The sequence below is a fragment of the Neopsephotus bourkii genome, unplaced genomic scaffold (genome assembly GCF_033783945.1).
Source record: "Neopsephotus bourkii isolate Nb327-2 ecotype Australia unplaced genomic scaffold, CSIRO-AGI_Nbou_v1 NB_1183, whole genome shotgun sequence".
Classification (NCBI taxonomy): domain Eukaryota; kingdom Metazoa; phylum Chordata; class Aves; order Psittaciformes; family Psittacidae; genus Neopsephotus; species Neopsephotus bourkii.
In genome coordinates this window covers 259,236-285,120 of record NW_026901668.1, presented here as the reverse complement: position 1 = coordinate 285,120, position 25,885 = coordinate 259,236, and the positions used below count along the sequence as shown (strand labels likewise).

The window sequence follows — 25,885 nt, the reverse complement described above, 5'->3', positions numbered from 1 at the left end:
CCTATCTTTAGGATGCAGCAGGTGTAACCAGGTTGCTAGCACTTCTTGCTGCCAGTCTCTTCTGCTCCCCCAGAGTACAGAGGGCTTTTTCCACCATTGTGAGATTTACTGATGGGAGTGACAAAGCAATAGAGTCCCACATTTCTGTGCTTTGTCCTCTGAAATGCATCTTTCCAGAACTGCAGTAGGAGTAATGCGGCCATAGGTTATCATTTTGATTAGCAGATTTCTTTGTGTTGTGAAGGTGTGCTTGTGAAGATACCTGTGCTCTGCCCAGAATTAGCCTAAATCACAAGCTGAACTGCTTGTCCTTTGGTGATTTAACCCCAAGTGCAAGCTTTGGTCCTGGTGCAGCAAAGCATTAGCCCTCTTTCAGCATCATGGTTACTTTTTGCTAATGTGCATTTAGATCATACTTTGTGCTGAACTAGCGTGTGATTCTTTTTCAGCCAGTTGTGTTGGCTCTGGAATAGTTTATCTTGCCTTGTAGGATTTGGTATTATGAGCCATGGGGTGACTTTTATCTCTCACTTCTGCAAAGAGAGTTTGTAGTAAGTCAGATTACAAGATGCAGGACCATAACTCTTATCTCTGGCCAGAAATCCTCAGAAAGAACCTAATTTAACTGTGCAGTGTACACCTATCCTGAATTTGATTTTTTTTTGCAGAGCAGCTGCTAGCACAGCACTTATATTTCCTCAGGTAGAGTCAGGTAAGTATTACCTGCCTTGTATTTAGAAGCTAGGTGAAACCTTGACTGCTGAAGTGGGTGAGATTTTCCCACTGATTTCATTTGAATCAGAGATTAACAGTGCATATTTTACATGATGGCATTTAAGAAGCTAAAAGCAACCACTTGAGTAAAGGATTGGAGCTGGTAGCATAGGAAGTCCCACTGTTTCTCTGTTTTCTCTTTCTGGACTGTTGTGATACATACCATTGAATGTGCTTTGACTTCAGTGAAAGAAAATCTGAGCATTTACTGAATACAGCTGGTTCGCATGTGTCTGGTAATGTTTGATTTGTCTCTGGATTGACTGCCATGCAGTACCCACTAGATGGTGCTGATTTCCTTCTGTGGGAAATCAGAGTTTAATAGCAGGGTAATTTGCTTTGTATCACAGATCACAACCGAATCCATGCAACTGATGTTCTACATGCTGTTTGGTACCTTACTACTCAGCCCATCCCAGGACTCCCAACTGTGATTAATGATCACGGGTCAGCAAGTGATTCAGGTATATTTAAATGTGCAAGTGTATATGTTGTATTTTTAAAGTTTTTTGTCCTGAGATTTGCTGTAAGAATGCCAGCAGTTGAGGATTGCGTACGATATTTGTTATCATATAGACTTTTAAGTTCAATGGTAACTTGGATGTTGAGGGTGTTAAAGTATGTTTATATAGCTTTGAAGAGAATGGAATTGGTCCTTCAAAGCCTAATACTTTTAACAACGTGTGAATGCAAGCCTTTGTGTCACCCATGGCAGTTTTTTTGCAATGGGTGCTACAGTTTGTTACAGTTTGATTTTTACAATAACTTTTTTCATAGTATTTCACTGTATTGGTAGTGCTTTTCAGTGCTGCTCCAGAAGCAGTGTAGACTTAAATCCTCAAACCCTGCATTGTTTCACTATTACAAAATCTCTGAGGCATACACCATTGCCACTACTTGGCTGTCGTGAACTGTTCCCTTGCTTCTCCTGGCTGTCTCCAAGGAAGGAGACTTGTTACCATTTTACAACCAGCTTGCAAGACCACACGTCTGTTTTTTATGTTTCTTCCTTGCAAGAAGCTGCTCTTACTCCATTTTTATATTAACTTCTCCAGGTACAGCTGTAACAACTAGAGGACCTTGCTATAGTTTGTGGGAGTTCTGAAGGAAACCTCTTCCATTTCTGCTTTTTTTGGTGGTGTTTTTGTGGCATATCATTTGTTAAACTCTTCAGGATATTTTGGTGGGGTGGGAAACATTTTTATTCCTAGAAAACTTTATTAGCAGGGGTTGTTGGAGGCTTTTTAAGTGGGATAAAACAGGTGGAATGAAAGGGGTTGAGTTTTGTGGCTTTTTGGTGTTTGTTATTTGAAAGGCTTTGTTCAGCTGCATGTAAGGCCTATTCAAGCAAATTAAATTAGCAAAACATCTCAGTTACTATCTGTGTCTGACAGGCACATTCAAGCTGCTTCAAACAGAGGAGGATTATCAGCAAAGATCCAAAGTGTAGACCTTTGGATTAGAAAGTATGAAGCATAATTGAATTAATAAATACTAGTCCATTGTTTTAAGTAAGGACTGTTAGTGTCTTATAGGCTAATCTATATGGTGAAGCAATTAGATGGTGGAGTGAGAAGACTGAGTTACCCACAAAACTCTGGAATGGCCATGAATCCATGGCTTATGGCTACTGACTCTGCTGCATTGCTGGAAGATCCCCAGATGGAATGAGTTTGTTTCTTCCAGTTGTATGCCTTATTGCACTGGATCATGTGCACAGTATGAGAAACTGCTGGGGTCAGGATGTGTTTATTCTTCTATTATGTGTTGTAAATTTGTCCCTTCTCTTCCTGTGTTGTTGCTTCTATCAGTTTCAATAAATCACTGAAAAAGTGGTAAGGATTATTTTTTTTCTCAATTTTTTTTTATTTCTGCTCAGACTCTGATAGTGGAATCACTCATGGCCATATGGGTTATGTGTTTTCGAAGACATACACACCTACAGATGACAGCTACGGATGCCTAGCTGGCAACATCCCTGCCCTTGAATTGATGGCTCTTTATGTGGCTGCAGCCATGCATGATTATGATCATCCAGGAAGGACTAATGCCTTTTTGGTAGCAACAAGTGCTCCGCAGGTAAATAAATCTCAAGCAGTGTTGCTGTTAAGTTTGGAAAGTTCTCAGTAGCAGCTTCTTCCTGCCTTGCGGCTTCCATTATGCACAAGTCTACCAAATATTTTTAAACAGCTTATCAGTGACAAAAAAAATCACTTCATGTAGGGATTGCCAGAAAGAGTCTTCTTACCCACCCTCACCACCTTCAGTTAGTAGAGCTGTTAAGAAAGGTACTGATAAAATGTCTTAGTGAAGGAGAAGTTAACGCTCTGCTGACTGACAGAGAATCTGTAACTGTGAAATAAAGGAAGAATTATTCTACCCAGTAAGCCACAGAAAGATTAAAATACAATAAAAAACACGATGTGCCATGCAAGTTATTTTATGCATGACTGTAACTTATTTTCTGTTGTTCCTATAGAGTATGAGCAGCTGCAGTCTTTTATGAAGGTATTTTTACACTATGCGTCTACCAGGGCAGGAGTATGTGTGGAAATGAATCTCAGTTTTATAAATGAAGAATTGAGACTTACCTAAGGTTACACAGAAGTTGCTGCCAGTGTTGGAAGTTGAATTCAGCAATTCTGAGTCACTGTTTATTGGCTTAGATGAGAGATCATATTTGCTTTACGCAGCTGACCTGCCTGGCTTCAGCGTAATGTTCTGAAAAAACAAGAATACCATATTGCTATCACTGTGAGAGTTATGCATCTTATTTTGGTAAAGATTTAACCAATTTTGGATGTTAGCATTGTGTCAGGCTGAGTGTGTGTTGACAGGTTGCAAACTGGAATTGCACTTGTTTCTGTGTTTGGAATCAGGCCAGTATGGACACAGTTGCAAAGTACAAACACCAAAGACAATAATCCCTGTTAAGTGAGATTAAAATCGGGGAAGCACACACCTATATTATACTAGTCATTAATTTGTGGCCTGAAACAGAATAATCTCTTGACATATGATGCAGTTCAGTCAGGAGCTGAAAACCCGTGAGCATGAAAGACCAAGATTTTTCAAATCAAATCTTCCAATAATTTTTCACCATCACAACAGTTTAAGTGTCTGCTATTAGTCCTGACAAAATCACATCTTCAAACCTTGAGAAGTTCTTTAAAAAAACCTGAACACGCAAATAACCAACCAGAACCTCACTCCTGTGTCATGCCCGTGTCATTCTCATTTCTGCATTGTAGTGTTTCTTTTGCTAAGAGGTTTCTCAACTTTCAGCTGCCTCTGTTGCTTTCACAGGCAGTGCTGTACAATGACCGCTCTGTCCTGGAGAACCACCATGCTGCTGCTGCCTGGAACCTTTTCATGTCCAGGCCAGAGTACAACTTCCTGGTCAATCTTGACCATGTGGAGTTCAAGCATTTCCGCTTCCTTGTCATTGAAGCCATTTTAGCTACTGATCTGAAGAAACACTTTGATTTTGTTGCCAAATTCAATGCCAAGGTAAGAAGATGGGTTCAGGTTTGTGGTGGATGGTCAGAACAGATTGTGGATCACTATGTAGCACAATAGTGAAAAAGGCTAGAAAGCTAGAAAGGCTGTTGGGTTGCTCTTTCTTCTAAATGTCCTTTTGGCTGCTGTAAAACATTCTGTTGAATGGTAATACAGCTGTTATTTTTTACTTAATTTAGTAGTACAGATTCTTTTCTTTATATATGTTTTATTTTCTTCAGAAAGCAGTTTAAGGCTAAGGATCTTGCAGACTATTTGAATATAAATCCCACTTACATCCTACTTTTCAACATTGTTTTCTCGTTTAATGGCATTGTAGACCTATTAGCAAAGCACTTGGGAAGAAAATCAAAGGTGTTGCAAAGTTTCCATAATGGCTAAATACTTAATGTGAATTTTTATTGGTTTAATCATACTGTTGCATTATCAAAGCACAGAAATAATAACAATTATTTAATTCTAATTTCAAATGCTGTGAAAGCATGATCTTTCTGTCCTACTTTGTTTCAAAAGGGTAGACCCCAGAAAAAAGGTGACTAAAGATCTTTCCTGCATGCTCCATTCAGTGAATATAAAATTACAACCCTGTGAAACCATTCCTAAAAATTTTTGTGCAGTTTCAACCTAAGTTATTGGAAATCACCACATATCAAGTTACTTTAATAAACTCCATCATCCGTCAAAGCTGTTGGCATGTTGCCTAGATTATACCTGTCTTTGGAGCTGGTACTGCCTTCTTGTTCCTTGTGAGAAGCACACTAAGCACAGCATTTTTCTCTTCCAGGACTAGGACCTCCTAGATAGTTTGGTGACATAAAATGTTTTCTTGTGATGTTGCTTAGGATGGATCTGTATCCTGAAAGTTTGAAGCCTCCAGTTGTATGACTGGTTTTGTTTTCCATTTCCCTGTAACATCCGTGTCTTTGTTAGGCTTTAAGAAGCTGTAAAGAAATGCCTTAAATTATGGTCCAGGGCAGACAGAACTGATCTGTAGATCCGTAAAAGACTGAATACCTTCTGCACGCCTCCTAGTCATGTCCTAAAACCTCCTGTAGTATCGGGGAGGTTTCTTTAGGTCTTAAAGTTTAAGCTCTGGGACCATTTTCACCAGCCTGATTTCCTCATGAAGTATTGAACAGATTTGGCAGATTCTTATCTATCAGGGCTACAATGACAATAAAACACAAATAATTTAAGCTGTCTGAATATATCCTTTGAATTCAACAGTTTGAACCAAGACCTTCACTTATGTGAACGTAACCGAGGAATGAAGAAAGACAGGTTAAACCAAGTGATTACTGTGGCTTTGTCACAGAGACTGTCTTAACTGTGGAAGAGGACAAGTTTGACCAAAGTATTAGGCGTAAATTGTGGATATTGAAAACTAAACCTATCGGGCTGGACAGCAGTGTTGTAACCAAGGAAGGTGATACACAAGACACTGCAGATAAATTGGAGAACAGTCTGAGGTATCAAGTCCTGCCAGCTCTCTGTAGATTTGTTAAGGACATCTGTTAACTTTTTTCTCTCTCCTTATTGCTCAAATAGTCAAATGATCATCCATGGAATAAAAAGTGGCGAAGGTGAGCATATTAACCAGTGCTTCTGGCTGAGCCTGGCTTTCCCAGAGTAATCACTGCTTTAAAATAAGTTACTTATGTTTGGTTGGCAAAAAAGGCTTTTGTACTAGAGTGTTTTCAGAGAGCAGACACAAAATGTTAGTTTATGGGTGGAGGCATTATAACTGATAAAATTAGCTCTAAATGATCATATTATTGATTGAGTTGCTGAACTGTAGTTGAGTATATCAAGGCTACACTCAGAGACCCTTCTGTTCAGAAGCAGTGTAAACGTATGTAATGTAAGCATCCTCCCACCAGAAAACTTGCAGTCTGGAAAGTACTAAGAAGAAATAATGAAGGAAGCTTAGTGACCAAGATTTTGATGATATCAGTGCATTGGAGCACTTGCTGTTCTCTGACGTTATTAGTGCACCAAAAGCAAAGCCCTCGCCATATGGGCCCACTGGCATATGGAGCAGGGGACATGTTGACAGAGGACATGGAAGTTTCGTCTAGTCATAGCACAACAACTTTCTATCCATTTTTAACTATTGCAAGCTTGACAATTAAAGCTGTGTTTCATGAAGGGATTTGAATTTCAAAAATTAAGACAACCCATCCCACACCAGGAGATATTCTAGAAGTAAAGGTTGAGATGAGAAAATGTGTCTAATGGCAGTAAAGGGCGCTATGGCTGACCATTTGGAGATGTAAAAGATTGAAGTCCTCAATGCTTTCCCAGCCTCAGTCTTTGGAACTAAGACCTGGATTCAGGAATCACAGGTCCCTGAGGTGTAAGAGAAAGTCTGAAATGGTGAAGGCTTTATCCTCAGTCATTGGCATGAGGTTAGGGAGCACTTAAACAAACTGGATGTACAGAAGCCTGTGGGACCTGATGGGAAGCAGCCATGTGTATAAGTACCTGATGGAGAGAGTAAAGCAGATGGAGTCAGACTCTTCTCAGTGGTATCTGGTGACAGGACAAGAGACAACAGGCAGAAGCTGATATACAGGAATTCGCATTTAAAACCAAGAAGGGATGAGGGTTGTCCATTGGAAGAAGTTGCCCAAAGAGGTTGTGGAGCTTCGCTTCTTGGAGATACTCACAGTTAAACTGGACATGATCCTGAACAGCCTGTGTTAGCTGACCCTGCATTTAGTAGGGGAGTTGGACTGGATGATCTCCGAAGGTGCCTTCCAACCTCAACCTTTCTTCAGTTCTTTAATGTGATGCTTTTATTTTAGAGCAGTTATTAGTATATATAACTTTTATGGTGGGATGTATGGGAAAAACAGAGAAAAGGAAAATCATAGGGAATACTTTCAGACAGACTTAGATCAAATAGAGAAATAAGCTTGTTACATGTGTCTTCACATTGCAATTAAATCACTATGGTGTTTGATGGTAATTTATCTTTGTACACCAATTAGGTAATAACTTCTTTTAAAATGCTATGGGAAGATTGCATTTGTTTTCTTAGCAAAGGCTTTCAAACAAGCACATCATTTGCTAAATATTAATTTCTTATCATTTATCTCAGTGTTCTTTGTTTTTCACATTTTTTCTTTTTACATATCGCTCTACAACTGATTGCAAATTCCAACCTTGGATTAGCTCACCTGCTTACACTCGTGATTTTGTTACACAGCTAAATATGCTGTAAGATACCCCAGGGCAGAACTTTTTTGTGGATGCATCCTTTTACCCAGGATTAGTGTCAAGGCTTTCCTTTTTCTGTCTACTAGGTGAATGATGATGTTGGAATTGACTGGACTAATGAGAACGACCGCTTGCTGGTTTGTCAGATGTGCATCAAACTGGCCGATATAAATGGCCCTGCCAAATGCAAAGATTTGCATCTGCAATGGACGGAAGGCATTGTCAATGAGTTTTACGAACAGGTAAACAAATGCATGTCCAAAGTGACATCTGCTGGTTGCAAGTCTTGTGTTAAACAGTCCTGCATCATGCAGGTGATAACTGAAAATCACAGAGAATAGGGGTGAAGGGGATGGCTACACTAGTCCATCTTTTTGCTGGATCAGTGAAGCCAATTTGTCACAGATGCTTCTGATGTGTCCTCAAAGGCCTTTTATAATGGGGTTTCTACAGGCTTAACTGTTCCCCTATTGCACTACCTTTACAGTGGACATGGTGAACAAGTGTTCCTTTCCTTTGATGTTTTCTTTTTTAAATTATTTTTGCAGTGTTCATGTCTCCTTTCAGTCTTCTTTAATGCAATCTACGTTTTCATCCTTTCTTCTTTTCAAGACATCAGCTTGTTCTCATTGCTCTCTTCTGCAGTCACTCCAGGTGGCTGTCATGCTTATTGACATGCAGACTCCAAAAGTGGACACAACACCCTTTTTGAAATGATCTAAACAGAGAAGAGGAATCATTTTTAGCTTCCCTGTGGGCCACATCTCTGTTCACACACACAGGACCCTTATGGGCTGAACACGACTATAGCATTGACTTTCAGTTTATTACAGACTAACCATATCTGCTTGCTACACATTGATCCTGACTGTTCTTATTTTTGAAGATAATACTTTCAGCTTTCAGAGGATTTGTCAGTAGAACTGCAGTAATTATGCAAGGCTCAGCTGATGGTAGCACAAGGAAGGAGGACAGTCACTGATTTACAAAGACCTGGGAATAGAGCCAGGCACTGGTCCTCTCCTGCTAGGTGTAAAGGAGCCCTTAATTAAACCTTTTCTCATTATAACCTATTTAGCCCTGCTGAGTGCAAGGGACAGGGCTGTTCCCACACTATTCCTCTGTTTCCAAAGTGGGAACATATTTTGAATGTGCTGATTAGACAAAACTCTACATCCTGTCTTTTTGAGAAGAAGCAAGCAGGTTAAATCACTGAACCAGACACCCCACAGATTTCTCAAGGAGGCTGTGCAGTAACTTGAAGTCTCAGACTAATCCCTTTTAAAGCCTTTTCATCTTCTCTTAAATTTATTGTACTTACAGTTTGAAAAAAAAACAGGATTTTCTGCTGCTGCTGCCATATGGAGTATGTAAAGAAATAGGAAAAGGGATAAAATTTAGACACTGACCTGAAGCTCCTTCATTTATGTTAGGTGTCCTGAGAAAAAGAGAGAACAATAACCCTTACATGTATTACATACATAGTTGGTTCCATTTTTCTTTTCATTCTTTCCTTAAAGAAAGAGAGTCCCATAGAAAGAGGTCAACCTTCATGTCCCAAGTACTCCTTCAGGAGATACTTCATATTTGTTTTCATTAAAACTCTCCCAACAAACTGTACTTCACTTAATTCTGGTGGTGTTCATAGCTTATGTGGGTGACTACTGCATGCAGACAAAGTCTGTTGCTCAGATAAATGGTATGACTCTTCTTTGGTCCCACGTAATTAATGTCAGAGGGTAGTAGGTGCTCCAGTACGTTAATATTGTCAAAGTGTTGGATAGTGAGATCTAAATCAAACTTGAGAGGAGCATGTGTGTCAGGACACTGTGTTATCTGTTCCAGAGTAGGAGTCTGGGTTACTTTCCACCAGTCAGAAAGGTGTGCTAGTAATGTTTTCATGCTCTTGGAAGCTGCTCCAGAGTGCTGTTGGAGATTATCTTTCTCATAATCCTGTAAATCGATAAATAAATCTACATTCACAATTTCTCCTCTCTGCAAAATTTGATTCAGAATAACATGTTATCTAGATTCTCAATTTATTTAACCTAGGTTAAAAGCTGATTTTCTTTAATGTAATATGGTCTGAGAGGTGTATCAAGCTTCTCAAGTGCTTTTGATTATCAGATTTTTTTCAGAGAGAGAAAACGTCTTTATTTTCTCATTTTTAAAAAGAGGTTTTTTGTGGGAAGTTTGCATTTCCCTAAGACTGTTATCAGAAAACATATGTGCATTCAACCTCTGTTGTGAAAGTAATGAAATATTTCTTAAATTTCCTTTAATAAACACCAAATTAAAAAACTCATATATAAATAAAAATTCCTAATTAAAAGCACGTTGAATAGAAACATTCAAAATCCTGTGTTATATAGCTATAGCATGTTTCCTTTTCTTCCCTCTCCATACTCAACACTTATTTGAAGACAGGTTAGACATATTAAAAAGAACTAAAAACACACTGCAAGATGTTTCACATAATGAATTATGTTTTAACAGATGATGAAAAAAGAACTTATAAATATTCAAGAGTCAGCTTTCTTCCCATTACTGACACCTCACATCCAGGAAATCTCAGATGTGTTACTATAAAGAAGAGTGAGCTGCCACCTCTTCTTAATTTGCTTGCAATTTCAGGATTGGATGGCATGTTTCAGTGTTTTGTTAATACTAATATTTTGCATTTAATCTTTGAACATAACATTTGGGGATAGGTTATCATAAAATAACGAAACACAAGGAACTTACATATTCATTGTGCATACTTCAAAATTTAACTCTTATTCTTTGGCCTGATTAAATTCATTGTCCATGACTTTTGGAAAAATTAGGTTACAAGGAGATAAATTCTCCTTGTAACCTAAATAATGGAAACTGAAAATATCTTTCCAAATTCTAATCTTTGTTCTCAAATATAGATCTCTGTATTGTATTAAAAACTAATTTTCATATTAGGCTTGATTAGTGGGATTAGATTTTTTGCTCGGGCAGATGGCATACAGTCTTGACATGTCCACTCAGCTGAAAACTCACTGGTATCACCAGAATCTTTGCTGTGGTAGGGATGAGTGAGTATGCCAGACTTGGTTCTGCAAATTTTACTTTCTTTTACATCATGAGAGGAGGGAGAAAAAAGGTCTTCCTGTACCTGCCCTCTACCCTCTTTCCCCAAGAAAACCTAGGAAAAACCTTATGGCAAAGATTTACTGCTTCTGAGTAACCCCTGCTTTCATAGGGATCATTCTAATAGTCCCAGAAAACAAATACTTACAACATCAAGCCAAGAGGACCCTTCCATGCTTAGTAAGGACAAAATTAATAAGAAAACTAGTTCAGTGAGATAACCTGTGCATGTAGAAGTTCAGTCTTGTTCCCTGCAAACAGGTGGCTGACTACAGGGTTGTTGAACTAATAAGAATCACAGAATCAGACGGGATTTTTTTTTTTTTTTAGTAACTTGAAGAAAGGAAGAAATTAATTATTTTCACATTTTCACACTCACAGTGTACAGTACAGGACAAGGGCAGTGGGTATCATTTTGCACAGTCATCAACTAACATCCTTGTTAAATTCACACTATCGCTGGTGGGTTCTCTTACAAGAAAAAAGCTGTAATTTTGATTAACCAATTGATGTGATGTCACTAATTTCATGCTGGTGTGCTATGGAAGTGGCATTAGAGGTGAATTCTTTTTCTTTCATCATTTTTAATTGGTTGATGTGCATTGCTCCTTTTCATGACTTTTTTTTTTCATTTACTTCAGAGAAATTACCGCTATTTTTCATTTGCAGGGCGATGAAGAGGCTAGCTTGGGCTTGCCGATCAGCCCTTTCATGGATCGCTCTGCTCCTCAGCTGGCACACCTCCAGGAATCTTTCATCACTCACATTGTGGGACCACTGTGTAACTCCTATGACTCAGCGGGGCTGATGCCAGGAAAATGGATAGAAGATAGTGATGAATCAGAAGACACTGATGAGCATGAAGAGGAAGAAACAGCAGAAATGGAAACTTGTGAAAATGCTGAATCCAGTAAGATGGTCACACTTAAATTTTTCAACAGAGAAAGTTTCATATTGTGGCCAAAAAGCTAAACAGACATATTGTAAAAGCATAGAGACTGTGAACTGGTGAAGTTCAACATGGGCTTCTCCAGAGTTACAGTGATTCAGTGCTGCCTTTGGTAAAGCTGGAATATAGCCAGTTACATTGGTAATGGGGATCCTCCATGTTTTCAGGACTGATGTGTATTGCTGTTCTTATCTGCTACTCATTTCTGCCTTCATTTAATCCTGCATGCTTTAACTTTTCCTCTCTTTTGTGTTCCTCCTTCCCCCAAATTTCCTACTACTGTTCTTTTATTTCCTTCCTCCTGGTCATCTTTCTCCCCTTCCTCTATATCTAATCCTTCTGCAAAGCATCACCCTTACATGCACCAGTGAAATAGTGATTTATTATTTTTTTTCTCTTAACAGCCTCACTTTTTCTGTTCTTTCCCACACATTTTCATGCCTATCCCTGTTTTCTGTCTTGGAAGCTGAGAAGTAGAAAGATTTGATGATTACAACAAGTCACATAAGGATGTGGAACTAAAATTTTCATCTCTTGATGTGCATAATTGACCTTACGTATCTAGTAAGATCCAGGGTTATACATTTTATAATTAAGAAATCATTGCTGTTGTTAAGTCACACACATTTGCTTGTATCATAAGTTTAGCAGGTTCTCATGCACAAAAGATGTTGTTGAGAACACCAAATAGTAGGTAATACAGCCCACAAAGGTTTGTTTTGGCACCTTATGGTCTATCAGCTCTGTAATAGCAGGCAGAGCCACATATTGAAGTGGCAGACTGGCACTTACGGAATCACCTAGAGGGGGAAAGCTTATGTGGCAAGTAACCAACATAGACCCCAAAGCCTGAAAATGATACTGCGGTATTAAAAAAAAAGATAAAGGATCTTCTGATTTATCCATTGGAGTGTCTAGCCTTACTTTAAAAGCCTTCGTTCCCTTTCACCTCATTTCTCTATTAACTTACCTTCTGTATCACTGCTAGTCAAGTCCAGCAGTGCTACTTTCAGGTTAAAAGCACGGACCAATTTTAACCCTTGTCACATTGCAAACAGACCTTTTTTATTTGTCTTCTGTTTTCTTTTTCACATTCTACTCCATGACAGTACTTTAATACTCAACCTGGTGCTTTTAGACTCTTTATCATTTTTTCAAAACCTTAAAAATTAATGTATCAGAAGTTTTGAAATACCCAAATGAGTTATTTCTATTTCATTCTTACCAAATGTGGGGTGCTTGTTTCTTGATCATACGAGCATGTTGAAGACTGTTTTCTTCCAGTTCCCTGAATTCTATGTGATTGTGTGGACCTGAATCAGGTATATACAGCAAATTTGTACCAATATAGGGGTCTTACAGGTCATTAGAAATTTATATCTATCATCTACACAATTTTGGATGTTCTAAACTTTCTCAGTGAAACAAGAGGTTAAGATGTCAGATACATACATACAGAGAGTTGTGAAAACGTTGGGAAAACTCTTTTTCTTGATGGAAATGCCTTTTAGGCAGGTGGAAATATAATTGTAGAAGAAAACACTTCACTTAGGTCCCGATAATTCACTAAAGCATTTGAGAAAAATAGTAATTGAACCTTAAGGTAGCTTAAAATTGTTTTTTGATATTATGTAGGTAATTCCCCCAAAGTTGTGATGCAAGCGTAAGAATTAAACCAAACTCAGTCTTTAGTAATTCAGAGCACAGCAAGTGCTTGCTGGTGTCTGCAGAGAGCAGCAAGATGCGGGGTCACCCAGGAAACCCAGAAGAGAATGTCCTGCTGCAACTTTGGCAGAATAGAGACTTCTTACTAGTGCTAAACCTGAAGGTTTCCTGCAGGGAACCAAGGGCTTTCTAATGAAGGATTGAACTGGATTTGGTTTGTGCTCAGTGAAAAGCTCTTTGTTTCCAGTTCAAAAGCTTCAAGGACTAAACATTTTGGAACCTGACACAGGCATACTTTAGGCAACCTGCAAGTACTAATCTACGCAAATTGATTTGGTACAAAACATTCCTCTGCGTCATTTTTTTTTTTTTAAGAGAAATAAGCAGTTGTCTTTGGAGGGGTTATTATTTCAGTTGTGTGACTGCCATTGCCACTATTGATGACCAGGGAAATTTTCAAGCTCTGTACCATTCAGGAGTTAAGAATCTATGTTGAACAGGCTATACTGATACAGAAAAAAACACACTTCAGACAGCAAAACACTTGCAGTGCAGCTGTGTCAGGAGCCATGAGAACTACCACTTGAAAAACATTTTATAGCTTAGCAGCAGGGAACTGATGCTTCCAAACCAAAGACGAGCAAGCTCCCTGATAGTGTTTAGTGGTCAGTCTCCTTTGCTGAAGCAGTGCTGTGCAAAGGCTTTAAGGTCATCTCCACCCCAAAGGTGGAATGGTCAATCTCTGTCTTTGAAAAAGGAGCATAGGAATGTGTTATCTCCTTTAATTACTAATGTTTGCACATTCATTATTCTTCTACAGCTCAGATCAGAGCTAAAATGTGGAGACAACAAAATTGTGACTGGTTTTTTACAGGGCATTCAGCAGGGATCCATTGGGGGCGGGGGGGGGGAGAGGGCACAGAATGTGATGTGTGTGTTACGGAGTAAGTTGATCAGTCTTTAAGTACTTGATACAAAAAAATTAGCAGGAACAGCTTAGCAGCATGTTTTATGCTAATCATTGAAGCGCTGGATGTGTTCATGAGCTGCATAGTCAGGGACAGCATGCAGCTTATGATAGGATGAAGCTGAGGCTCAAACTATGCAGGAAACCAGTTTGTTCTTCTGGAGGTCTGGAGAGGCATAGCTTTTTGAATTTAAGACTGTTAAAGTTTGTGAGTTTCAAAATCTGTTGATTCAGTTCCTATATGCCGTAGTACACCCTGTGTGCTTTCTACACCTTCAGTCCCTTTTTCTTCTTCTCTCACAGAAAATAGTACCTTAATGCCACACGGTATTTTGCAGGAAAGAAGAAGTTCAAGAGGAGGAAAATCTACTGCCAGATCACTCAGCACCTGCTTCAGAACCATAAAATGTGGAAGAAAGTGATTGAGGACGAGGAGAGGTTAGCTGGGACAGAGAAGCAAGGCACGGAACAGTCCACACTGCATCAGTCTTCAGAACAAATCCAGGCCATCAGGGAAGAGGAGGAAGAGAAAGGGAAGCCCAAGAGGGATGAAGAGGAGAACACAACTGTAGAACCAAACCAATGACAATATTTACAGCAGTATTTTAAGACAGATTGATTTGTGCACAGATGCTTTCTCAAGCCAGCACAGCATTTAGACACAACACTGTAGAAGTATGGGATAATGCGCCTACAGCTGTTTAATTTGTTTCTCTTTCCTTTTAATGGTGAGGTACATTGTTTAAACTCCTATGCTCAAGGAAGCTTTCACACTGCGACACCGGCTTTTACAGACTTTCTTTAAAGAGATTTGGGGGTGGGTGGAATTATATAAATATATATATAGCCATGGTTATTGGCTGCGCACTTCAGCAAAATACATTTAATGATATATTATGGTCACTGTGATATTTACAGAAGAAAGTTATCTAAGGAAATGCTGCTTCTAAAGCACATTTGCAGTTAACAGTAAGGTACCAGTTAAGTAGCTTTTGCTCTTAATGCTGAGGGATAAAAGTTCCAAAGCTTTATATGAATGCTGATATAACCTGCCAACATCTATGTGTGCATGAAGAGGTGTTTGTGGGTGTGAGTGGAAGTAACGTAATATAGCATAGTTTGAGTTCTTATTCCAATAGCTGTAGCACATGTCCCAGTACACGACAACAAACAAAAGGCCTGAATTTCAGAGAATTTGTCCCCACAAGGGAACTGGAGACCAATTTGAGGAGATTTGCATTCACTCCAAGTCCCAGTTTGCACTTACAGCTGCCAGCAGCAGCATTTCAGCAGGGGACATGGTGGCCCAGGCTGCTGGCCTGGCCCCATCCAGCTGTGTGAGTTCCTCTGTCTCCTCTTCTTCCTTCTCCTTGGCACTTCCCAGACTGCTGGCAAAAGGGATATGCCAGGAAACTTATTTTCCGAAGGGGGTTACAAGGGTCAGTGTGGCATGCTGGTCTGTTCCTCTTGAGAGGGCCTGGCCCTCTGTATACTTCTGAGTGCGCGAATAGCTGTGTGGGGCAGTGTGCATCTTTGGGCAGAAGAGGTGAGAGCAAATGTATGTCCTTGGAAGGCAGAGGCATGCTGTCCTCTTCCTACCTTAATCTTACGCCTCCATGCATCAGTGGCCAAATACATAATTTAAGAATGAAGCTAGACTGTATCTCTTAAGAACAGAAGGGGAGTGTGGGGCCATGCCCTTCCTCAGAATAAAAGGCAAACGATGCATTAGGAGCAGTGTGGGAGACAGGTGCCAGTTCTGCATCAACAGGACACGTGTATATCTCAGTTCACTCACATGAGCTTCAGAGAACTTGTTTTTTCAGTGTGAGGTGCTGGATAGGAGCAGTTTGTTGCTGGCATTCTACTTAGAAGCAGCATGTTTGACCCCACCAATATACTTTTTTTTTTTCTTTTTTTTTTTTTTTTATTAAGACAAAGGAAAAGATCAGGCCTGTAGGAAGAACAGATCTTTTTGTTGTTGTTGTTTATTTGTTTTTTCTGTTGTTTATGCTGTGAGCCAAATGTCTATTTAAAAGGTTGGATATTCACTTTCAATATTTTATTTCACGATATTATATTTGTCAATGATTAGCTATCTAGATGTAAATATGGAAAAATTTTTATGGGTTCCTGTAGATAATGATATCTTAAAAAAAAAAAAAAGAAAAAAGGGAAAAGTTTTTTTGTAAAGCTAATTTTTTAAAAAATAAATACAAAAATTTTTGTATACAGTGTAGCCATTTCCAAACCCACCAAATAAAGTCTTGAGTAATTTGTAGAGGCCCTTCTGGGAAGCCAGTGGTCTACAGAATCAAGGCTTTAATATATTAATGCTCTTTGGGACTGGCAGCACCAACCAGTACCACACAATTTAGAGTTTTGTTCCCACAAAATGAATTATATATATAAAGTTCAGTATCACTCAGAAATCATTTGACTGCGTATGCTTTTTATATTTTGATCCTGCAGCCCCTTGCCAAGAAGAGGATTGCTTGTGTAAGGATGCTTGTGAAAGGCAGAGTTTGTAGAAGTCCTTTCTATATTGAATTTCCAACATTTTATCCATCACTTTTTGCTATTGTTATACATTCACTGTATTTCATGACCCTATTGGTACCTCCCAAAAAATGTTGGAAAACATTTTCTATCAAAGCCAATCATCATGTGTGTTATTACTTCAGTTTCTTTTTGCTTTGCATTTCAATTAGCATGAGCTTTTACTCAAAACAGGATTGTGATTTCTTACAAGTTGTATTTGCCTGATACTGCCCCAGTCTTATTCCTACCACTAGAGAAGGTGTTTGCCTTTCAGCAGAGTGACTCTAGAGCATAGCTCTGAATGCTCTTAGCAGAAATATTCAGTAAGTGTTTCTCAATGAAATTGGAAAAGCAAAGATCCAAACTGCACTCATTTTAAAGAGAAAGTATACAGCTGACTTCATTCAAAAGAAAAAACAGATGTCTCCAAGACCTCAGCAAGTCTCTGCCAATCCCAATTTGCACTGTTTTCACACCTCTTCAGTCACTTGGATTAATCATTTTATTTGGGGTTTTCTTGTACAAGTTCTCATACCTTACAGTATGAAAATAATTTAATATGCCTCATTCTGTCCTTATAAAAATTAAAGAGATATTTTAAAATGTCACATCTCCAAGCACTTTCTTCTCCATTTTCAGTGCATGATCACTGGGACTGGATTTTTTATATCTATTTTTATATTGTCTTTGCTAGAAGAAGGAAAAAGAAGTTATAGCAGAAAGTGTTAATGAGTGCCCAGTTGTTAAAATTACAGAGAGGCATTCAAGAATGAGGCAAAATCCTGCAAGTGGAGTTTCACATACTCCCCTATGCAGGCGTACACAGGGTTGAACTAAGACAAATTATCCTAAAAGTGGTCTAAAATGGAATTACTGTATTTGGAATTACTCATTTTCTAGTCATCATTTTTGGTTGCCATTACATAAAATCAGTGTCAGTTTCTAGTTTGTTAAGGTTTCTTTCTGTATTGCCAATGTAGCTGTCATAAATTGCTAGTGAATTGTTACAGAAACCTGTTTGTGGATATAGTTGATTAACTGAGGTCTTTTACAGCAAATGAGTTGCTGACAGGCTTAAAATCAGAATGACTGTTGATTCTGTCCAAACTGGAAGGAATACCAGTGAAGAAGCTGAAGTAGCTGGGAGTGGTTAACTTGGTAAGAGGTGACCTTTTTTACACTCCAAGTGGTTAGTAATAGAATCCAGTTTCTGCAGGTGTTCAATCCTTGCGAATCTGAGTTTTATAGTCTTTGCCGTGCATTTCTGGCAGGCAACGATCAGGAAATTTCCCAGCTTGGATTAAATATAACACAAAAGAAAATTCAGAGAAATTTTACAAGTATGTGAATACCATTTTTTATTTGTGGGCTTTTTAGTAGATAATGAAACAGGTAATGTTCAGGGGGGGTTATAATAGTTCCTAGTCTAAAGGAAGCAAAGCTTTTGACCTGCAGTTGCAGCAAACTTTCAGAGTCTAGATCTTGATGGTTTTCCACTTTGTGTAGTCGTTTGGTGTTGCAAACCCCAAATAAACCACGGCCTGTGCAATATTTTTATGGAAAAAGAAAAAACAATAATGAAAAATAATTGCATTCTATCAGCAAAGTGATCAGAACTCAGGTGGGTTTACAATGTTGATAGGGGTTTCTGGTATATACAGTATGCAGAGAGGTTTGTTAGATAGCAGAGAAAGCAAACCCCATTTAAACAGTGTTTTGCAGTAACAAAAATTTATGTATTTTAGTTTTTGAGTTCTTTAAAAGCAGGGAAAGTTTTTTTGCAGTGCTGGCAGCTCCAGTGCAGTGAACACTTTGCCCCTCATGTAGCAATTACATGTAAGCCCTTTTGTACCCATATTCCCAGTTTGCTCAGTAGTCACGTGCTGTTTATAAATAGTGGAATATAACTTCTCTCATTATGTTTGTGTTGCAGAAGTAACACACAAAAGTAGAGAGTGAGAAAGCCCCAAACTGTTTATATTATTACTTTTGAGGACAAGTCTGAGACTTTAGTATCCAAGAACCCTGAAATGCCTGTGTCTACAAGTAACAATTTCCACCATATACGAAGGGCCATAGTTTACTATTTATGTTCTGGGTCTTAAGGGAACCTGGCATTTCTTGGTTTGTTTTGAGTCTGTGCACAGAGCATGTTGATGCGCATCTCTGAAAATCATCTACCTCCTCCAGTAGGAAGAGGGTGTTCGGTTGCAAGCCATGGGTCAGAAGTCAGTTGCAGAAATCTACTAGGAAAAAGGGATTTTATTGTGCTTTTGGCAGCATTGGGAACTCCCTTCCTCTCAGAGTGAAATCCTTACAGAAAGCTGGGGAAATAGCTGTGTGTCAGCAATGGCCACCCATGTGGCAAATAAGTCGCATTCCGGTAGTAAATGGTTCCTAGGCCAGATGTAATTTGAGAATGCATTTTTTAGCAATGCAAGGATAGTTTTTCATCAATTTTTACCCTGATATCATGTGTGAATGTCTTTCTGTATCATCATCAATTAAAATCCAAGATTGTGCTTGCTCAGGACCTTCTGAGTGGATGCATTTGGATAAAACCTCAAGGTTTTATCCCTTAGTGAACTATTAAAAGTTCATGAGATCTTGATGGTCTGAATTTCAAAGGAAGTCTGTAATGGCTCAGATGGATGCTTCTTAAAGTGCCATTTAGCATCCAAGCAAATTCTGTACCCACCTCTCTTTTTATGCTTTCCATGCTGGACATTAAGTTCATATGTTTCCTTCAGAAAGATCCCCTAAGTTTCTGTTTGCTTTTTTAGATACAATTTTTTTCTGAAATTCAGGCCACATCTTTCTTACTTGCTTCAGAAACATCCCAGAAAGTAGAATGCCTTGTGGAGAAGTCAAGGATCTTATCACACTGAGCATCAGTCAGTGGTGCAGCCCATGAGGCATGTTGATATCCAGCACTGTGCCCATGCTGCTGAGCTGTGAGCTGAGCAGGTCTGGGGTAGCTGTCAGTTTGGGTATTCGGCAGCCTAAGCCCTACCATTTTTTAGTGGGACTTGGTATCTTAGAGAATTTTGTCAATTTCCAAAGTAGAATTTAGGCACTTTTGTAACTTTTACTGTAAGTATAGTCCAGCAAAAAGTTTGTGATTGGCCCCAGGTGTTAATTAAGTGCTTGTGCAAAGTCTCGTTAAATATGTGGCACATGATGCTTGGTCGATGTGGTGTGATCATGTGCTGGTAATGGTGAGGGCTTTGGTGTTGATAAAGATGGTTGCAGGTTTGAGTCCACTCTCTCACTGATTTTCCATACGCACAGCCAGATACGCCAGGCAGTGTGAGCTTGGGCAGCCCAGCAAACCCAGCTCTGCCCAGGGCTGTGATCCAGAGAAGGCACATGACACTTGACCAGTAAATACCCCATGAGATGCACCAGCTGATTCAAGCATGGAAGAGGCAACACAGATGTGCTGTGGTTCATTCTGAAGCTGTGCCATCTGACATGGCATCCAGGAGGTTGGGAGGGCAGCAATGACATCCTGTGTCTTTTCTGTGAGACTTTTGACTGTCAGAAAACCTGCAATTCATAAAAATGTGTATTTGCTACTACTTTTGCAAGTACTATTATGTTTGAGATGTTCCAGTGTTATTAGATTAAGGAAGAAAGGTTTCTAATTCAAGGACAAATGTGAGACTTGCTTCAGCATCTATTCTGTTGCCTCATAGGTGGAAGATTAGATTGAGTCACATGTCCGGAGAAGAGAACCTGCCTCTCCCAGGTCTGCTGCAGGCACTGTAGCTGGGAGGCAGGCATGGATGGTTGCTTTCTCTTTCCAGTCTTTGGCCTGGACATTGGCCTGAGAACTTGGGGTATTCATCAGCTGTTAGCACAGCTCTGGTGTAATTAGTCCTCAAGTTGCTGGAGCTGTAGATAATACAGGGAGAAAGTTAAACTGGCAATTCTTGGGAAAGAGAAAAGGAAATTGTAGTCCAGTATGAAACAAACTTTGTACAGCACAGTATTCCCTTTCTTTCAAAATCAAATGTAATCCCCCTAGAAAGAAGTAGCGATGGAGTTTCTGGGCTTTTAATTACTGTTTGATGTTGCAACATTAGTCAAAAGAGTGGCAGTACTGCAGAGAAGGTAATTGTTCCCATTGGGGGAGGGGGGGAAGTGTCTTTTTTTGGTATGTATATTTTTAGGTGACCCAACAAATAAGAGTGTCCATGCCTGCTGAAGAAAATTCATATTAAGTGTTTCTGAACAGGTGGGGGAATAATTGAAATTACGTGGCAGCTGTCTTAGCAGTCATTGGGAGAGCGAGCAAAAAATACTGTTTATTGGAGGCAAACTTTGAATTAGAGCAAAATAGGACCAGTACTTTTGAAAACAACTTAGTGTGATAAATCTTTCTTTGACTTTTCATCGCTTTCATTTAGCAAAACAACATTCCTCTGGAGGTAAATCAAAGCAGGGGTTTAGCCCCTGCTGTGGCAGTTATTGAATCCCAGTGGTGAAGGGAGCAGTGCGAGAGTTATCCTCCATTTACATCCTCATTATGATTTATTCAGAGGCCATTAGTGGGATTTTCCTGGCAGGCAGGTGTTCTCTTGAAGAAAAATACATCATGCCTCCTCGGTAGGATGCAGAACTTGCCTGCATGAGCACCCACCTGAATTCTTAGGACAATATAAGCTCCTCAGGAGCCTGCAGGCAGAGGAGTGCGGGTGGACTTGGGGGGATTCTATTCCTGCAATGACAAAAGGGGGCAAAAGCTTGAGCCAGTTAAAACAATTCTTTGATAAAACTGAAACACCAGTAATCATTATGGAGTTTGAAAGCTTGCCAATGTCACTAGAGGTGTGTGCCAAAATTCCCCAAGTGCTTGCACATGTAAAACTATTTCTTCTGGAAGGTGATGAGTTCAGGTAAAGCCAGTTAGTCTTGCACATGATCTATCATGCTGAAAGACATTAGTAGTAAACTAGTAAACTAAGACAAATTTTTGATGTAAGTGCTTTATTTCTCCCTCATTAAAGAAAATTTTCTTGGTGCTAGAGGAGGAAAAATTATGATGATACTTATTTCAGTTGAGCTTTTCAGGTGGTTAGTCCATGCCATTGTTTCTTACTTGCAATGCCAAGGTATAGAAGTGGAACAACAGATGAGACTTGTTCTGCTGTAGATGGCAGAACATATGGGAGCTGTGTGCAGCAAGGAGTAGCTCTGAAATCTGCAAGTGTGAAAAATGTATGCCATCAGTGAATTATATAGGGACACCCAGTTCTTCTGTCTGTCTGGAAGTGCAAGAGCATGCATAAAGGACTTTGCCACAGCTGTGGACCATGTACCTGTCATGATTGAATTCTCTTGTCCTAATTAAAAAAAAACCAAAATCCAAACCAAACCAAAAAAGCGAACAACATGTAGAAATTAGATCAAATAAGCAAAAGACAGTGTGTGCTGTGGCCCTGACGAGGCAGGTGTGAGTTAGCTTGGTCTCCCTCAGGAGTACAGATGGAGCTGCGCTTGGACCTTTGGCCTGCGAATGGTGTGGGGTCCCAGGCAGCACAGCATGGCATGGGGGGAGGAACTGGGGGAAGGTAAAGAACAAATGCTGAATTTCAGGTGGCTGTTGTCAAAGTAGAAATACTTTAAGTATTCCAACTCTGTACGTACCTCACTATGGTTTGCTCACAGTGATAGCCCCAAGGCAGTGGTCTTAGATGCTCTAGTTTTCAACAGCATCTTCCTTTACCACAACAAACACAAACAATTAGTGTGAATTAGCAATCACTCTTTGCTTTTAAATATTTATTTAAAGTATATTGAAGTGTTTGGGTTTTGTTGTGGTTGGGTTTTTTCCTCCCCAGCCTTACTAATTTTGCCCTTATGCATTCACAAAAAGGAAAAACACATAAAAGGTCTGTAATCTGATCAGAGAGAAAACACTCCAGCGTTAGCCATGTGTGTACATACTACTCGAGGTAGAAAGCCTGTTGTCAGTTAAAACTATCTTTCCTTTTCAGAATTCCTACCTGACTCTGACAGATGATGAAAATCTGCATTTGAATGCAAAATTTTCTTTTTCAGGTGTTTGCAAACCTTAATACTGTACTGCAGATGGTATCTTGAAAGATCAAAGAGAGCATTAATATCTGCTATGTGGTGTCAATATTTTTAATATTTCAACCATGTCAGCATACATTTGGTCATTACTTTTCTCAAGTTAAGTCTTCTTTTCTTGAGTAATCAGTATAAGATGTTTGCATGATGAAAGTAATTTAAGTTCACTTTTTAAAAAGACGTGATTCATACTGTATGTTTGTTTGACGGGTTAACATTTTCACTGAGGGGTGGCAGTTTTTTTTCTAGTGCTTTTGATAGAAGAAAATCTAGGATTTTTTCCAACAGCAACACATTTTTGTAACCTTTGCCTCCAGTTCTGGAAGTGATACTTTTCAGATATATTTTTTTTCCAGTACAGTTTGGCCATCTGGGTAACAGTATACAAGCATTTATATCATGTACAAGATGTGATTTAAAAAGCGGATAATCTCATTTTGATTAAAGTAATCACAAAATTAATCCAGCAAGGTCAAAACCCTTTCTGAATGAAAATTTTACATGTCTCGATAATAATTGAAGCACTTGATCCCCGACCAGATTTTGGGGCCGAATCATAAAAATTTTGTATTTTCAAATTCCCAAAAGGCCAACCAAAGTTTTTCTACTGGAGAAAACGTGGAGAAATTTGGTCGCTATACATCCTATGCTGTGAGTTTTGACTCCTGGCTTGAGACCCTGGGGCACTGTGCCTCAGACAGAACTATTTTATGATGCTCATTCAGACTCAGCTCTAGTAACAAGTTTCTGCAAATCACCCGTGTATCTCAAAATTAATCCCTCCATGAGTTTTTTCACTTCAAAAAGTGAGAAAAAGGAGTGTGTGGGGGGAATGTAATTTTATACGGCTCTATTTGAAAAGGGTTTTGTGTACCTTTATAATTCTTTTGAAGCAATATTTTAAAAACTAACTGCCAGCCAAAGTGGCAATGCAGAAAAGTGCCATCTTGTTTAGGATTTGTACACACCAGTTTTTAACACAGTGTTCTTTTCACTAAGTACTACATACATTAATTTATATTTATATATTGTCAATATTGTAACCGAGCTTCTCCTTTCTAAACACTTCGGGAACAAGGCCTTGTATTTTTAGGTGATTTTCATAAACAGAGTAATTCTTTTCCTTTCACTAGTATCTTGCACTCAATACATGTAGCAATACTTAATATATTCTCTTCACAAGTATTTGTTAAGTGATTTAGTTAATGGCTGATAAATGTTTTGTACAAAATAGATTCTGTACAGGAAAAAAAAATCTTTTAGATAAACATTATTTATTTTTACTGTTTTGTAAGTTAGACACTATAATGAAGCTCCTTTTTGCCAGAATTACTGGAAGTGCCTCTTGGTAAAATGTATTATACAGTAAATATGTATTCAATATTATTAGTAATACTTGTCACAAAATGAACAATGTGGATGTTGCAATGTGAAGACAAATGTACAACATAAATATAATTCTGTGGTATCCTGTTTGCTGTGTTTCTTTTTCCTTTATTGAACCAATGGGCTTTCAGTGCCCAGCTCTCAATTTAAGCACCTGTAGCCTCTTCAAACACTGATTCAAATCCAGTAAAGCTAGCATATATTCATTTACCATTTTAGCTGCCAGCCCTGCTTGATGTTAGTGAACCGTGCTCGCATTTATTGGTATCCAGTTACCTGCAACTTTTACTTTTTAAGTACTCTGCACTTTATGTCAGATCACTAATAAATCCCATGTTAAATGCTGTGTGGCTAAACCAATCTGTGAAAGGTCTCATTGTAAATATCTTTCTCTAATGATGACAGATATTTCAACGTGTCATCTGTGTGTTCTGCCCAATTAATATGGACCATACTGATTGAATGTGGTTTGTATTACGTGGCGCTATTCAGCCGTAGTGATGCAGAGTGACTAACGCTTCCAGAGAAAATGAAACGTGTTATCTTAACAGTGTTTTCCTTATTAATCACAGAAGTAATCTGTTAAAGTGGGATATCAGTAAGTGAAATCAATTTTCTTGTAATTATATTGGTATGTATACCATCATTCTTCAGTGAAAGATTTTGCTAGTCCATTATGTGGGCTAGGATTGACATCTAGCTACTTTCTTGGCTCACTGCTTTCAATTTCAGAAAAGCATCTTCCAGCTGTCAAAAGTTTTCCCCATTTTTTAGCTTTATTGCCTTCTTTCATCAAAGATCTGGAGAGCTCTTCAGCTGCTTTATTTGAAATGGCTGCATACAGATTAGCTGGATCAAGTGTGTATTCAAAGCCCCATTTCCGACAATTTAAAATTTAACAGATTTCAAAATATGGAAAAGGGTCAGCCAAATATCTGGCTGTCAGTTTTGAAGTCACACAGGTTTATTTTGCATCTGCCTTAAACTATGAATGGCAAAAATGTAAGGAAATTTGCACCAGGGAGCGTGATTAGGAAGGTACTGTTTTGCATCATTGCCTGTATGAAAGTAGAATCTGGTCATACCTATTCTAAGGGAACTGCTTATAAGCCTGCAGCTGGTCTGTCCCAAACACTTAATAACTTCATAGCATGGAATTATTTGATCCAAATATTCACTGCTGCCTACAGAGAAGCATACAACTGGATTAGCAAAGAAAAACTTTTCTTTCAGTACTGCTTTTCACAAAGAATAGGACCTACCAAGGTAAAGAAAGCACTGTCTTTGAAAAACTGCAAAGTCTCTCTAGAGCTCTCCAAACAGCAATATGTTCCCATGGGAATTGATGAGCAACAAAACACAGAGCAGAAGCAGTCAATCTGCTAATGAGACCACACATGAGCATGCCTCTCCTGGGGTTCTGGTGAAACATAAAGGAGGCCATGAGGCACAGTCAGTACAAGCTCAATTAAATGTTTCATTTTCCAGGTGTTCAAATTACTCTCAATTGCCCCAGCAAATTCACTTTCCTAAAAGCACTTAAAATGTCTCACTGAAAATAGAAATCTCAGAGAACTCTCAGTGCTCTGTTTAGCAATGCTTTCTTTTAACATTTCTTCAATTTTCTGACCAAAATTCTGTGG

At 38.9% G+C, this 25,885-nt stretch overlaps 1 protein-coding gene and 1 long non-coding RNA gene across 4 annotated transcripts in view; both read left to right on the top strand.

Moving 5' to 3' along the window:
* The window catches only part of PDE3A (phosphodiesterase 3A), a 248,227-nt gene extending 231,351 nt beyond the window's left edge, over positions 1 to 16,876 (top strand). For 2 of the 3 annotated variants that reach the window (XM_061363860.1, XM_061363862.1), the window contains 6 exons: positions 1,125 to 1,238; positions 2,654 to 2,853; positions 4,081 to 4,284; positions 7,602 to 7,757; positions 11,305 to 11,545; positions 14,555 to 16,876. In XM_061363860.1, coding sequence (XP_061219844.1) covers positions 1,125 to 1,238; positions 2,654 to 2,853; positions 4,081 to 4,284; positions 7,602 to 7,757; positions 11,305 to 11,545; positions 14,555 to 14,802 — 1,163 coding nt within the window. In that variant the 3' untranslated portion in view covers positions 14,803 to 16,876. Of the gene's footprint in view, positions 1 to 1,124; positions 1,239 to 2,653; positions 2,854 to 4,080; positions 4,285 to 7,601; positions 7,758 to 11,304; positions 11,554 to 14,554 lie in introns of all 3 variants that reach the window. The other variant, XM_061363861.1, reaches the window with a different exon arrangement.
* A 2,258-nt stretch (positions 16,877 to 19,134) lies between these two features.
* LOC133217968 (uncharacterized) lies at positions 19,135 to 22,125 on the top strand. Its single transcript, XR_009727020.1, has 2 exons — positions 19,135 to 20,204; positions 20,243 to 22,125. It is a non-coding gene; the product is annotated as an uncharacterized LOC133217968 (long non-coding RNA).
* The last annotated feature ends 3,760 nt before the right edge of the window (positions 22,126 to 25,885 follow it).